Below are 15,053 nucleotides of genomic sequence, written 5' to 3'. Positions count from 1 at the left end.
AACTATTTTTTTTAAAGATGATTTGTATTGAATTTGTCTGGGTTTGATAGAATATTCTTGTACATACATACTGTATGTGTGTGTATGTGTGTTTGTGTTTGTGTATTTTTAATTATCCTCTCTTACTTTCAATTCCCTCTTTACAATAATGATAGTAATAAATAATATGTAGAACTCTTACTAAAATGAAATTAGTCTGCATTGTTAAAGTGATAGCATAGCATAGTTGCATATTAGATACAACATCTCAAAGATTTTTATAACTCCTGCCTCTTTGGGGTCTTGCTTTCTTCACTTTTTTTCCTATACATTTTATACCTACTTCATGGGTTTGGTGATAAGATTAAATGGGATAATAGTTTCATAGCTTCAAAACAATACCCAGCACATGGTTATTGTTAATTAAATGTTATTTATTTTTATTAAATACCAGTAAGTATTAGCTATTAAATTGGCATGTAAAATGAAACCTGTTTCCCATCTTTGTTTCATCAGTATACACACAAATGATTAGGCTAAACTTAATTTGAGTTCTGAGAAACATTAGAAACGTATGAAATAAACCATGCCACTCTAAGCATAACTATGACTCAAGCAATTTACCAGATTATTCATATCTATATATGTCCCAAATAATTAGAGAAATATAGCTGTAATGTTGAGAATCACATCCACATCCTTCATTCCAATTTGGCAATCACCTAACTAAATAGCCAGGAAAATGGAGGTCAAATTACCTTCTTTATTGTGGATTAAATGGATTTGGAAAACTCTGTTAGCTCATACCCATATTGGCTCCTAATATATTCACCACTGAATTGAATTCCCACACCATGACCCTATCAGGGCCGAGGCACCCATGATAAAGTCCTTTTATGAAAGTTAGTTAAATGAAGATCTGGGAAGCCATAATGCTTGGTTCTTTCCTCAGTTTACCAATCAATAGTCATTCTTGCTCTCTTGGGGAAGACTGATTCATAACATACAGATATGCCTATGTCTCGGCCATAGAAGTAGTAAAAGAAGATAGAGAACTGTCCTCACTGACATGCCTCCTTCATTAATGTAAACATTTGACCTATATAGTTAATCCTTTTGAAGTATTGAAAAATTTGAGGGTAAACATTTTCAGGTAATAATACAAAAGTTGATGCCTCAGGAAGCAACATAATCCAAAGTGAGTTTAGTCAATGAAATCTACTCTTTCAAAATGAAGGAGAGTAATAGCAGGTAAATCAACCTAGAAACAGGATAAATTGATTGAAAATAAATATTATAAATATTTAAGCAGCACAGTGGGCCAAAAGCTACATATGAATTATCTCTGACTCTCATTTTAAAACCAAACATGATAATAAAAATTAAAATAGGATATGTAAAAATAAGTGCATTAAGCATTCTTCCAACTCACATGGCGGTATTTGTTTTTTGAAAAGTGGGTATAAAGCAACATGAGAAAAATCATAAATTTCCATGGAATATCAGTTAAAAAATAGATAAAATATAGGTAATGTGGAACAGCAGAAAGAAAAAGCACATATTTGTTTGAAAAACATAGATTTGGGTTGGAATATTAATCCTATGACATACTGGTTGAAGGGCTGTAACCATGCTAGTTGACCTCCCCTAGTTTCCTTGCCTTCTCTGAAATGAGAGTAATTTATATGGTTGATGTTTCAGAATACATTTCATCAAGCCCAGTCTATGGTAACTTTTCAAATACAAATAGTTTCCCCACTCCCTAGAGCCTGAAAGAAATGAATTAGTTTTGAATGAAAAGAGGTGACTTGGTCTGCCTTTCCTTCCAGTAAACAGTCTCTTAATAGCCTGAAGAGTCTGAGCTGGAAGGAATAGCCTTAAATTGCATCAATTTTCTTCTGGACTTCCTGGGAATATAAAACTGGAACAGGTCTGAGATCCTAGAGTGTTCAAACCAGGAAATCATTCAAATTAGTCAAAAGTATGTATATAAATAATTTGAGAATAACCTTGTCTGATCTCTACTGCATGAGTTTTAATCACAGGTATTCTACATGGTTTTACAGACTGTGATCTTATCTACTTACCTTGAGATGAAACTGCTCCAAATATTTTCTGAAATATATTTGTCAATTTAATACATAATACATAATACATATATTAATTCCTAAAAAATACCTATTTTTATAGCTTTTACAACTGGGACAGTCAGATTGCTGTTTGGAATTCAACTCCCAATTATCAAGTGATTGCGGATAATCCAGAAGGCTTACTTTTCAAATACAAAAGAGATAGAAAAATTCTCAATGTGGACCCAAAGGTAAGCCTGCCTTTCTACTTATATATCTCTTCAAATTTTATTGTATTTCTACTATTATTCAAAAACCTATCAAGTATTTGACACTATTTTTTTTCTTTCTTTCCTAAAGATTTATTTATTTATACAAGAGCTGGGGTACAGGCCAGAGGTGTGGGAGGATGAGAGGATTCACCAGAGACGCAGTGGGGAGCATAACAGGCAGACTGACTGACCATAACAGGCAGTGGGGACCATAACAGGCAGACTGCTGAGGGGAGCAGCGGGCATGACAGGATAGGTCTGCTGTGCCATTTGGGTATCTCCTTGACCGGCTGGGAATTGAACCCTGCTGCCGAGGCTGTGGAAGCTTCATAGCACTGCGCTCAACCTGCTGCGCTACCCGGGAGGCCCCAATCTTAAATTTTTTAATTTGGAAATGAAAGGTTGTTGAAACTTAGAGCATGTACTGTTCTTAAAGAAAAAAACTCAAAGCTTAATAAATAATCAAAAATCAATAAGGCAGAGTTGGATTTTAATAGAGCTCCCAAATAGGAACATTTCTCCATGCTTAGCAGAAAAATTACACCAAATGGGAAGTGCTCAGTTAAGGAGATATATTCTTTTTTTTTTTTTTTTAAATCCCAAAGGGCAGGTTTATTATAAGAAGGGAGAGAATAAAGGACACTTGCATAGATACAAGTGGGGAGATGAAGCTGCCCTGAAAAGGGAGTGGTTTGTTAAAAAAGAGACTGCGTAGATCCAGGCGGGCAGCCTAGGAAGGAGAGCTGCCTCTGCTGCTTTGCAAAGGGAGAGGGTTGATGAGATGCACCTGCATAGGCACAGCCAGGCAGAAGGGCTGCTGCAGAGATGTATTCTTTAGGGAAGGGAGATTCTCACTTTACATATGTTCTTAGAATATGTGACTAACACTGAAAAAATATGGCCCTTAGTGCATTTCCATTGACTTAGAACATACATTTTATTTAAATTTTTATAGACATGTCCCATGATATTTTGAATTTGTTCCTGGACAAATATTTACACTTACATATTTTTAAAGACTGCATTTGCATCCTGACTTGGATTCATGACTTGTCATATGTCTGGGGATGAAGGTTGAAATTTAAAGTCCTATGTGCTAGGGTTGGTTAGTTTTTTTTTTTTTTCTTTCATAATTTTTGAAAAATGTTATCACATGACAATATCTGTCTAAAATCAAAAGTGAAGAAAAATATTCCTACTTATTGGAAAAAATCAGAATTATATGGTATGTCTGGGCTAGGAACAAAGATGGACACATTACAAGGGGAATCTGCTTCTAAAAACTTTCCAATATTTTTTGGTCATCAAAAGTAAAATATAGGGCCTCCCCGGTGATGCAGCAGTTGAGCACTGGGTTGCAAAGCTGCCCGCAGCCTCTGCAGTGCCAGTTCGATCCATGGCTGCTCCCCGGCCACCGGAGGAGGGTCCCACATGGTGCGCAGACCTCTCCTGCCGCCCGCTGCTCCCCTCAGCAGTGTACTTCGGTCCTTCTGCCTGCTCTGCTCCCCGCTCTGGCTCTGGTGAATTCTCTCACCCTCCCGCGCTTCTGACTGTACCAAGTGCTTGTATAAATAAATAAATAAATCTTTTTTTTTTAAAAAAAAGTAAAATATAAAGAAGGTATTTGTTTCATATTCATTTCAGCTTCATACAATCAGACCATTGTAATAAGGTGCTGTCTGTAGTCAGAAGGTTGTTTTTCAATAGCACCAAACTATAAAAATGAGAGAATACTAGGTATTTAAATTTGTCACGCTGGAGGATTATGAATCTGGATTTAGAATACACAAATAAACAATTTTTAAAGAGTTTCATTTCCACACACAAGTGCTCAATGAATAAATGAAATTTTACAGCAAAAAATATATTATTGTCTGATAGCAAATGCAGCTCTATAGCTCCAAATATAGAAAACTCCTAGAAAGTGGTTTAAACAGAATAGAAGCTCCTTTCACTCCCATTTGTAACTCTAATGTCAGCCCATAGTGGAAATGACAGTTTCACAGTCATTTGGGCCTGGTCAGCCCTCATCCTTATAGGCCAAAATAGATCTCTAGCCAGAACAACTACATGGCAAAAAGAATGCTGAAGGATGGTAAGAGGGAACAAAGGCCTTGGCCTTGCTGCCTTTTAAGGAACTTTCCCCAAAGTTACCACACTCATTCACTTATATTAGATGGCAAAAGCTTAGTCACATGGCCATATCTGGACAGAAGACTGCAAACTGTCATCTTTATTTAGGAGGCCACGCACTCAACTGAAGGCAGAAGTTCTAATTGAGGGAGATGAGACATTTGTATAGACAGCTAGCAGTTTCTGACACAAATGTTATCCCCCTCAAAAGAACACTAATTTTCTTTGGCCTCAGGGTTTTTTTTTATTAGTACAATGAAATATAGCTCCAGAAAAGCATTAGGGCCATATTTATTGTGAATACCAGAAAAATTTATAAGTACAGTTTCTCTCTAGTGGTGCCTCTTTACAAAAATGGATGTCAGAATGTTATCAGTTGAAGCAAAGTGCAAAAAACTTAAGAAATATCATTCACAAAGTCTTTTCCTTTTAAAAGGCTAAACTAAAGATATTTAAGAAGAGATATAAAATCAGTAGCTTCATTAAAATGTGTGAAACAAATTTTTGAATCAGTTTTGAATTACCTCACATTTAAACTATATTAATGATGGCATATACATAATTTAAGAATGTATGTCATGAATTATAGTTTTATAGCCTGAGGCATTATTATTGAATGTAAAGTTCTACTTAAGCATGGTTCAGATAACTTTTTATAATTTTATGTACTTATTTTTATTGAGGTAACATTAGTTTACAACACTGTATAATTTAGGAGAATAGGTTTACACCTTCTCAGTTGTATATCACCACACCACATGTCTCACCGAAGCACACATATTCCTTTACCTAACTTTCATTAAGACTTTGCTTTCTGGGCCTCCCCTGGTGGTGCAGTGGTTGAATGCTGGGCTGCGAAGCTGCCCGCAGCCTCTGCAGCGCCAGTTCGATCCCCGGCCACCAGCAAGGGTCCCACATGGCGCGCAGACCTCTCCTGCCGCAACGGTTGCTCCCCTCAGCAGTGTATTTCGTCAGTCTGCCTGTTCTGTTCCCCGCTCTGGCTCTGGTGAATTCTCTCACCCTCCCATGCTTCTGACTGTACCCAGTGCTTGTATAAATAAATAAATAAATCTTTAAAAAAATATATATTTAAAAAAAAAAAAAAAAGACTTTGCTTTCTAAAATAATCAGGCATGAGATTTCAAAGAATTTGTTAACAGCACATGAACTATCACATTTTCCTCTTTTTTTTTTTTCTGGAAGATTTTGACTATAAAATATTCAAGAGGAGTCTGAAGGGACGTATTTAAACATCTTAGAGATAGAGCAAGGATTTTGTTATTTGATGAGTAAAGTGAAAAATGATGAATGATGAGTAAAGAATTGTTGGATAAGACATATTAATGATTTTCTTTATATTTTATTTTAATTTTATCTTTTTTGAAAATAAAAATTAAATAGCCAACTTCCTAGAAATGAATGTTGGTCTTCACATTAATAATAAAAATTCTAAGTCTTTATTGTTAACTGGCTGCATGACCTTGAACAAATCACTTAACCTCCCTGGGCATTAATGTTCACAACTGAAAGAGGAGAACTTTGTTGTTGCTGTTGCTTGATCTCTAAGGTTCCTCTATAGCCCCTGAGTCAATCTGAAGAGATTCTGATTCAGCTGGACCCAGAAGTACATAGTTTATAAGTAGTCTTTGTGATTCTGCTACAGATTGCCCATGAATCGCACTTTGAAAAATTCTCCACATAAAAGCAGTAATCTCAAAAAATCTGGCACTGTCTCCTCAAACACATGTTCTCAAAGATTCCTTATCAAACAAACTATAACACACATATTTCCTTTGTTGTGGACTAGATATAAAGTTAGCATGTACATCTCCTACAGAATTTAAATTATTAACTCTCTTCAAAGAGCCATGTCCCTTCTATAGTACATGTGTCCATATAGTATTTCTTACCACTCTACAGAGAGAACCAAAAAATGAGTTAAACTGTCAAGTTTTTTAAACAATAAATACACTAACAATTATATGTTTATACTCAATAATTTCTTTATAATTTTTCTTGAAATTCTCCTAAAATGAACACCTTCTTGCAACTCCAGGGTCATCAAAGTTAAACTACTGTTGAACAGTAAACTTACCTTTCCTTCCTCCTTATGTACTCTCTTTGACATAGTTTATGCTTAAAATTAAAGAAGTTAAGATAAATGAAAGGTGGAAATAGTGATAAACAGGATGTGTTTCCTTGTACAACACAGATGTAGACTCATTAATTCTGAAGTATGGTTCCCATGAAGCACAGTTGTTTGTGAATGGTAACAGTGGAAAAATGAAAATTGTGCAGGTCTTAGAACAAGTAATATGAGTTCATTGGTTAAGAAATTCCAAATGCAATAAGAGTTTGGTTGCATTGAAAACAGGACCACTGGCTTTAACTTCCCTGCAGCTGTATAACATCTGGAACAAATAAGGCAAGTTTCTATTTTTGAGTGAAGAATGCTTGTCTGAGTGATTCACACCCACCAAAATGTTTCCAGTGGTATTATCTTTAGAAGGATTGAGTGGAAGTACTTTGCACTCTCTCCCCTATATTATCTGGGCATGTGGGGGGAAAAAATTGGAATTTTTATTTTGTTTTTAGGAAACATTAACTATGGGAGCATTTACTTTGACTCTTAACAAAGGTGATCTAAAACCTTCGTGATCTACTAATAAGAGAGAAAAATGGTTTAGAATAGTTAAAACAGGAAAAATCTTCCTTAGTTACTCCAGCTTTGTTCCCCTCTCCTCTTCCATTCACTAAATAGAAGAGCCTATCACCTGGAAAAGTGTTAACAGATACTCAAAATATTCTGGGAATGAATGATTGAATGAGTCCCTCCAAACTCATAAAAATAATGCTACACTAATTAAAAGTTGAAGAGTGAATTATGATACTGATATTTAATGAAATGATGAGAGTCAGAAAAGGTACAGTCGTCCATTTTATACTGATTCAAATAAGTTAGAAAAAAAGATTGCAGGAACATATCAGTGGAAATAGCTAAAGCAGCCATAAATTTGGGTTTCGCAGAGCTTATGCTGAAATCTTTATTTTGGTATGTGTTTTCAAGTCTTCATGTGTAGTCTCTGGGATATGTAATTTAAAACATCTCAAATTAAGACTCTTGAATTAGGACATGTTTTTGATTTGTGAACAAATTGACTCAAATAGGCTGACTTGCTCAAGATTACATAGTTCATTATTAGTAGAATCTTGTAATGAAGTTTAAATTTAAGTATTGTGACACACCATCAGGAATGTAAAGATAAGCAAAACTTCAACTCTTATCCTTAAAGTGCTTAAAGCATTTTAAGGAAAATGGGCATTTAAAAAATATAATTACAGTAGAAAGCATTAAGTGATTTTGCAAAAGAGGAAATGCTTTGGGAAATCAGTAGAAGAGGATTTTTGATCTGGAAGCAGGAGCCAGTGGATGGGATGGTGAGGGGACAGCATTAGCCATAAATTTAGGTAATACTGACAAAGGTCATCTTTTAGCCTATCTTGGAGAATGACAGGAAGTTGAACTCATAGAGATGGAGAGGCAAGTAATACCGGGAATGAATTTATTGTCAATGATAAGGTTGACTATATAATATAGGGAAGGAGCATCTAAATATAGTTCAACTTGGCTGCTGCATTGGCTTGAGGAGGGGATTGGGAATCAGGCCTGAACAAGTTATAAATAGCCTTGAGCACAGCACTGTTGAGGATCTTGGGCTGGACTTGATAGGAAATGAGGAAATACACCAAGGCTCTAGTGCAGGGAAATAATAGGGTGAATGTTATGTTTTAAGGAGATTAGAGAGTGTAGATTAGGATGGAATAGGGAGGCAAAGCTGGAGAAGGTGAGAGCATAAGGATAATCCTGGTGAAGAGCAGAGGCCTAGACCTACAGATCCTGCTGCAGTTAGCACATTCCTGCGGTGATTTTATTTTTTTTTTAAAGATTTTATTTATTTATTTATACAAGCACCAGGTACAGTCAGAAGCACGGGAGGGTGAGAGAATTCACCAGAGTGGGGAACAGAGCAGGCAGATTGACGAAACACTGCTGAGGGGAGCAGCGGGCGTGGCAGGAGATGTCTGTCCCGCCATGTGGGACCTTCGCAGGCGGCACTGTAGAGGCCGCTGGCAGCTACGCAGCCCAGCGCTTAACTGCGGTGCCACCAGGGGAGGCTTCCTGTGGTGATGTTTTTAAAGCTGCATGTACCTGATCATTTAGGTAGAGACAAAACTAAGAGAATGCATATTTATCTGGAAAAAGTAGTTGGCAGATCTCACTTTGCCTAATGCATAGAAAGAGGGGAGAGGTGGGAGGAGACATTCATTACTACTGGAAGAGTATAGAGAAAAAAAAATAGCTGTAAGTCTGTCACCTCTTCATTCTATCTACCATCCTCCTCTTCCTCGTGTGATGTTTACTATGCACCTAATGAGATATAAAACGTGAATCACAAAGGTGTGTTTCTTGTCTGAAAATGCTTACATTTGGTGGGTGGCTGGGAAGATACAATATGCACAGAAATGGCAAGCTAGAAAATGATCTGAGAGGACACAAAAGCTACACGACTTCAACAGAATTTACTTTGGACCTAAGACAGTCAAACATGAAATAATACAAGCTGGGACAAGGCAGCTCCCAAGAGCGAGGCATCAGCTGTGGAGGAAGCACTGAGTTAGCATTTATGACTATAAACTAAAACAAATAGAGAAGAGAAGTACACATCTAACATCCAAAAATCAGATTGAAAGAACCATTCTGGGTCCTCTAACTTCCATTTGAACCAATTTGAAGTTCTTCAGTGACAATTGAAGAAGTAAAAAATAGGGGCACTTATTCATAATGGTGCATCCTGACAAAAATCAAGATACGATGTTCACAGAGCACAAAAGTGGAAGCTGGGTCTCCCTGGTAGTGTAGGCGGTTGAGCGCCACACTATGAAGCTGTCCGCAGCCTCTGCAGCATGGGTTTGATCCTGGCCAGCTGGCAAGAATCCCACATGGCAAAGCAGACCTCTCCTGTCTCACTCACTGCTCCCCTCAGCAGTGTATTTCATCAGTCTGCCTGTTCTGTTCCATGCTCTGTCTCTGGTGAATCCTCTCACCCTCCCGCGCATCTGGCCTATAACCCGGTTCTTGTATAAATAAATAAATCTTAAAAAAAAAAAAAAGATGTGGAAGCTGTGAACAAAGCCTACAAATTGCTGCTGGATTAGGAACAAAAGATGAGGGCTGTAGATGTCCTCCAGGCAGGAAAAGATTGTGCACAACTTAGAATGAAAGGGCAAAAAAGCAATTAAAGTAGGAAGGTAAACCTACAAGTGTGGAGTCAGATCCTGAGCTGTTAAAACAAACAGCTTTTGAAAAGATCATGAAAAATCATCTTCTCTCCCATTTCCGCCCCAAATTAATATTTGCTTTAATTATCCACATTGTGTTCAATATAATTTAATAGAGTGCAGGGTAGTTCTTTTGTACATTGAAGTGAGCTCAGTTTAAAAAGAAAATTTCTGCCTCTAACTGCCCTAAACCAACCAGGCTTGAAAGGTGTCACCATTGGGGCTACCTTCTCTTCCCACAACTTGTAACTTAATGTTTTCTACTTCCCTGTATTATGATGGTTAGAAACTTCTTGTATAGTTTGTGAAAATCATACAATTAAACATTTTGCTTAAAATGGTATTGCTGTGTCAGAGTCCACTCTTGAAAGCTCCTTGGCTTCAGTTGCTTGCAGTGTGGCATCCTTCCAAAGTCCAGGTCCAACCAGCAAGGCAGTAGGCACACAGGAGGGTCACTTGAAGCTTCCTTTGGGGCACATGTTTGGCATGTATTCTTCTGGCTGCACTGAATAAGGCCTGAACAACCCAAACTGTTCATTCCCCAAAGTTCTATCTGTCCCCCATTCAGTACTATTGTAAATGGGGAAGTCTGTCTTCCTTAGTGGTAGTACTTTGTACATGTAATAAATTTGTATATTCTATGAAGAAATGAGTAAGTGGGAGGGTTAGCTTCTGAACTGAATCTTGAAATAAGTTTAGTGAGGACCTGGGAACTGGAGCAGAAGGGATATTCGAGTAGGACGGAACATCAGATACAAAAGTGTGCACGTACAGAGCTTGGGAAGAGGATCTCCTTTTGGCTAAAGAGCGGTTCTCAGCTTTGGTCAGAATTAGAAACACCCAGGAAGTTTTAGATGTATGGCCTCATTCCCAAAGATTTTCTTTTAATTTCAGGGTAGAGGGCCTCCCTGGTGGCGCTAGGGGCTAAGCGATGTACTATGAAGCAATCCACAGCCTCTGCAGCACGAGTTCAATCCCTGGCCAGCCAGGGAGCAACCCACATGGCGCAGCAGACCTCTCCTGTCTCACCTGCTGCTCCCCTCAGCAGTGTATTTCAGTCAGGCTGCCTGTTCTGCTCCCCACTCTGTCTCTGGTGAATCCTCTAACCCTCCGTATCTCTGGCCTATATCCCAGTTCTTGTATAAAAAAAAAAAAAAAATCTTAAATTTTTTTTTTTTAAAAAATAATTTCAGGGTAAAAGTCTTGGACATATGTACTTTTCCAAAGTTCCCCCAGGTACAACCAGGGTTGAGAGCAGGTACAGGAAGGAGAGTAATGGCAGAGACATTCTGAAAGAAAAGTGAATTCCAACTGTGGAAGCCAAATCTAATGGATCGTTGCCATTTTACATAGTTCAATCGAAACCTTTATCATTTGTGTCATAATTTATAATCAAAATTTCTAAGTATGAAAACAGGTAAGCCATTTTGAAAGGAGGTGGTTGTCATTTTTCTGTTGACAAAACTTCATTGCTATGCAAAAGAAAATTCATTGTATGAAAAATATAAAATTCTATACGACAGAGCCTCCTTTTTGTTACTTTTCTTAGTGTCTCATAGAGCTTGAATATTGTTTAAAAAAATGGCTGATATCAAAACAAACATGAAAAACATGTTAAAAGATCTTAGAAGTATATGATTTCTATTAGATGGAAGAAACTGGTAAGACCAAAGACACTAATATAGGGTAAAACTTTTTTGGATCCAGTCTGAGTGTTACATAACTTGAATGGCATATGTAATGAAAACTGTATTGATTTAGCCAGAAGTATTTCTTTATTAATGTTAATTGGAATAAAATCTCAATGACAGCTAGACAAAGAATTTGTTAGACAAAGTGAGGACTCAAACCTAGGAAGCAATCTATATATTTTACTTGGCAGAACTGTTCCAACAATCATGAGTTTGAATTTAGTTAATTTTAGTGTAAACAGTGAGGCATTGCCTTTAAAAATGTAGCTATTCTTGGGTGGGGGCTTCTCCTTCTAAGTCACTTTGACTTAAAGATATGTTGATGTTATCTTTATGCAAAGGAAGACAACTTTGGAATTTAATAGCTTCCTTTCTAAAGAATTCACTGTGGAGATGCAAAGTCTGGTTGCCTATCATTGAAACCTTTTTTTTTTTAATCAAATTTTTTGGTCGTTACTAAGGATTGAACAGACTGACTTTATCCAGAGGCAAAGTGTTTCAGGGACTTCAAATCTAGCTTTTCTCCCTGGTTGCTAGAGCATGGAGGGGTAGTTCTCCGGGCTTTTTACAGTATCCCCACACTTTACATATCAATACTCCTCATTGTTCAACAAAGGTCCTCTAAGTCAATCACACCTTTAGGAAAATCACAATTGCTCAAGCATACAAAAACTGCTTATTTGGAATGCAAACCATTAAGGGAGAGCTCTTTATCAACACCCAGTCCCCCAGGGTGGCTTGATTAGGGGCAATTTTTGTCAAGTCAGTAAAATATTTCCTTTTCCTCTTTCCTTATAAGTAGCGTCCTAGGTTCCACCTCTGGAGATCAAAACTGAATAGGTCAGTGTGAGACCCTGAATTTGTATTTTTAAATGTTATCTCCCAAAATGATCCTAAAGATTAGCTGGACTTGATATCACTGCTTATGTAATAATATTTTATTAGTTATTGTTTCAGCCTATTGTATGTCCATAAAGTAAGCAAACATCAACCTGTTAAAAAACAGTTTTAATTCAACAATTTTCATTTTAACTAGTGTAAGTGACCATTCCTCACACTGCAGTACTAGAACATTCCTGAGACTGCATGTGTTATAGGACAGGGAGAGGGGCAGCCCAAAACCCCGCAAACCTGCCTATTCTAAATGGGTTCTGCCATCCGCCGCATCAACACAAAACATATGAGACTTTAATGGGAAGGAACTTTAATAAAACTCTGAAACAACACAGGTAAGGCAAAGAGTCTAGTTTCTAAATGAAGTACCCAGAGTTACCCGTCCCCTCGTGGGTAAAAGTCCATCCATATGGGATCGGCCCAGAACAAGGCCCCAAAGCCTGCCCCAAATCTAAAGCATCTTCCAGTGGGGACCCACAGAAAAGGGTCAGAAACAACCAGACAAGCCCGGAAGGAAAAGAGCAAAATCAACATCAAGATAAAAGCTGCCATTGTCACCTCCCCATGGGTCTCACCCCAGTCCACAACCAAAAGACAAGCGCAGTTTCTTCACATGTCTCTAGGCTCCATGCGCCTCCTCCAGGTCTCCTGGCTCCATCCTGCTTCCTTCCTCAGTCTCTTCTGCTGCTTCTCTTCCTGCTCAGCTCCACCCTTCCTTGGGTGGGGCAGGGAACCTGGAACCTCCCCCTTTCCTGGGGACCACCCTGTTACACATGGAGTAAACTACAAAGTACATAAAGTCATGTTCTAAAGACTTCTACAGTAATACACTGTAACAGTGTAATGCCCGTAGAAAGGGGAGGTTCCATCTTCAATGTTCCACTAACAGAAGGGTGGAGCTGAGCAGCAAGGGAAAGTTAAAAAGGACTTGGGAGAGAAGGCTGGGGTAAAGAAGAAGACTAGGAGAAGACAGGAGGATGTACCTGATATGTGAAGATGCATCGGCACTTGCTCTTGGCCTTGGACTTGTACCAGGGACTTGGGATCATGGAAGGAGGCACTTAAAAGAGACAGAGACATGGATGAGAGACCTGTGGGGAGAATGACAGTGGCAGCCTTTATCTTGATTTGTATTTTGATTTTGATCTTTTCCTTCTGGACTTGCCTGGCCCCTTCTGCCCCTTTCTTACAGTTCCCCACCAGAAGGAAAGATGACTTCATGGGGAAAGTATTTTAACTACATTCTTTCTCTTCTCTCTGTAGCACACTAATTGTATTAAAGTTCTTTTCTATTGAGGTTCTTAACACTAAGTATGTTTTGTCTTTATGCAGTGGATGGCAGAACCCATTTAGAGCAGGCAGGTTTGGGGTCCTCGGGTACCCCTCATTCTGCCCACTAACACAACTGCACCAAGTTCTTCCGTCAGTGAAGTGTTGTTATTTTTCATTGCTCAGTTGGATCATTATAGAGTGAGAGTGCTATCACAGACTCATCAAAAATCACTTTGTCAGTTCAGTTTGTGCAAAGAATCAAATAAAACAATACATGTGATAGAAACTTGTAAAACATAAACTGACTTGTGGAGCAGGAATTCTTTCTGGTGGTTTGTCATTGTTTCTCTGGTGCTAGTACCATGCTTTTTGTATGGTAGGTGAGATCAGTAAACATCTGTGGAATGAATAAATTGAATATTAAATATTTTCTAAAGAAATGAATAGTAGGGCCAAAAATAATCCTGGAAACTTTTGAGGTTAACTTTAAAGTATTTTAGGATTTTAGGCACTAGAACCATATGTAGAACTAATGCTATTTTTAGCTGAAAATTACCAAAGTAATCGGGGTGCTTTTCTCTCCTTGGTAGGTGAATTAACCCTCAGGATTCTTTGCTCAATTTCGGAAGCTATTCTGGGTGTGCAGGGCAATGGTAATGTGTTAGGTCCATGGGTGAATGAGGAAGCAATCATTTTATTGTTTTTTAAATAAATGGATAGTTATTACTGCATATTATACTGATACAAACAAAAAAAAAGCCAAATCCTACTTTCTTACCCTATGAGCAAAAGAATATCCATGTGAACAAGGTATAATTAAAAATAATTTCTTCTAATAAAAATATAAATTTGTGGGTTTTGTTTTTAATATAAAGGAAGAGTCCACAGTGCCTTCCTATAGATCCTCTCTTTTCTGGCCTGTTCCGCTCAAGTCCCCCCACCCACGTACTTACTACTATTAGTAGGAAAGGTGTTAATTGCCTCCTAAATGCTGCCTCCCAGGTCATTGACTGTTCTTAATTTCCTTCTCCATACAGACATTAAAATCACGTGGAGTCTATCACAGCCTTGAAATTGTTCTTCCTTCCTTTGCAAAATGGAGGCCCATAACATTCCTACCTCCTTTCTGCAGATGGTTCAAATTTAATCTCTTGAAGTTCTACCCCCACCCCAACCCGTGAAGGTCCTCAGTTTTACAATCTGACTTTTTACAGTGTCCAGATATATTTCCTATTGGACAATTTTTAGAAAGCCAAGACAGAATGGAGTTAGTAGAGCAAGGCTATGGTCCCTTCAAGTTTCCAACAGCATTCCCTCAAACGCCACACCAACTTGAATTAATGGGTCAGGGGACACTTACTGAATCACCAACATTGCTTTTTTGGCTCCCGGATTTTCCTTGG

The 15,053-nt window shown here is 38.0% G+C and overlaps 1 protein-coding gene across 2 annotated transcripts in view; it reads left to right on the top strand.

Annotated features, from left to right (window-relative positions):
- CFAP299 (cilia and flagella associated protein 299) overlaps nt 1–15,053 on the top strand; it is a gene marked incomplete at both ends in the record, with an annotated part of 568,636 nt that overhangs the window by 542,761 nt on the left and 10,822 nt on the right. For both annotated transcript variants that reach the window (XM_084233913.1, XM_084233912.1), the window contains one exon: nt 2,170–2,299. In XM_084233913.1, coding sequence (XP_084090039.1) covers nt 2,170–2,299 — 130 coding nt within the window. The remainder of the gene's footprint in view (nt 1–2,169; nt 2,300–15,053) is intronic.

Source organism: Talpa europaea, assembly GCF_964194135.1.
Source record: "Talpa europaea genome assembly, chromosome: 5".
Classification (NCBI taxonomy): domain Eukaryota; kingdom Metazoa; phylum Chordata; class Mammalia; order Eulipotyphla; family Talpidae; genus Talpa; species Talpa europaea.
The sequence above is the reverse complement of the archived record's forward strand: the minus strand, read 5'-3'. Positions and strand labels throughout refer to the sequence as shown.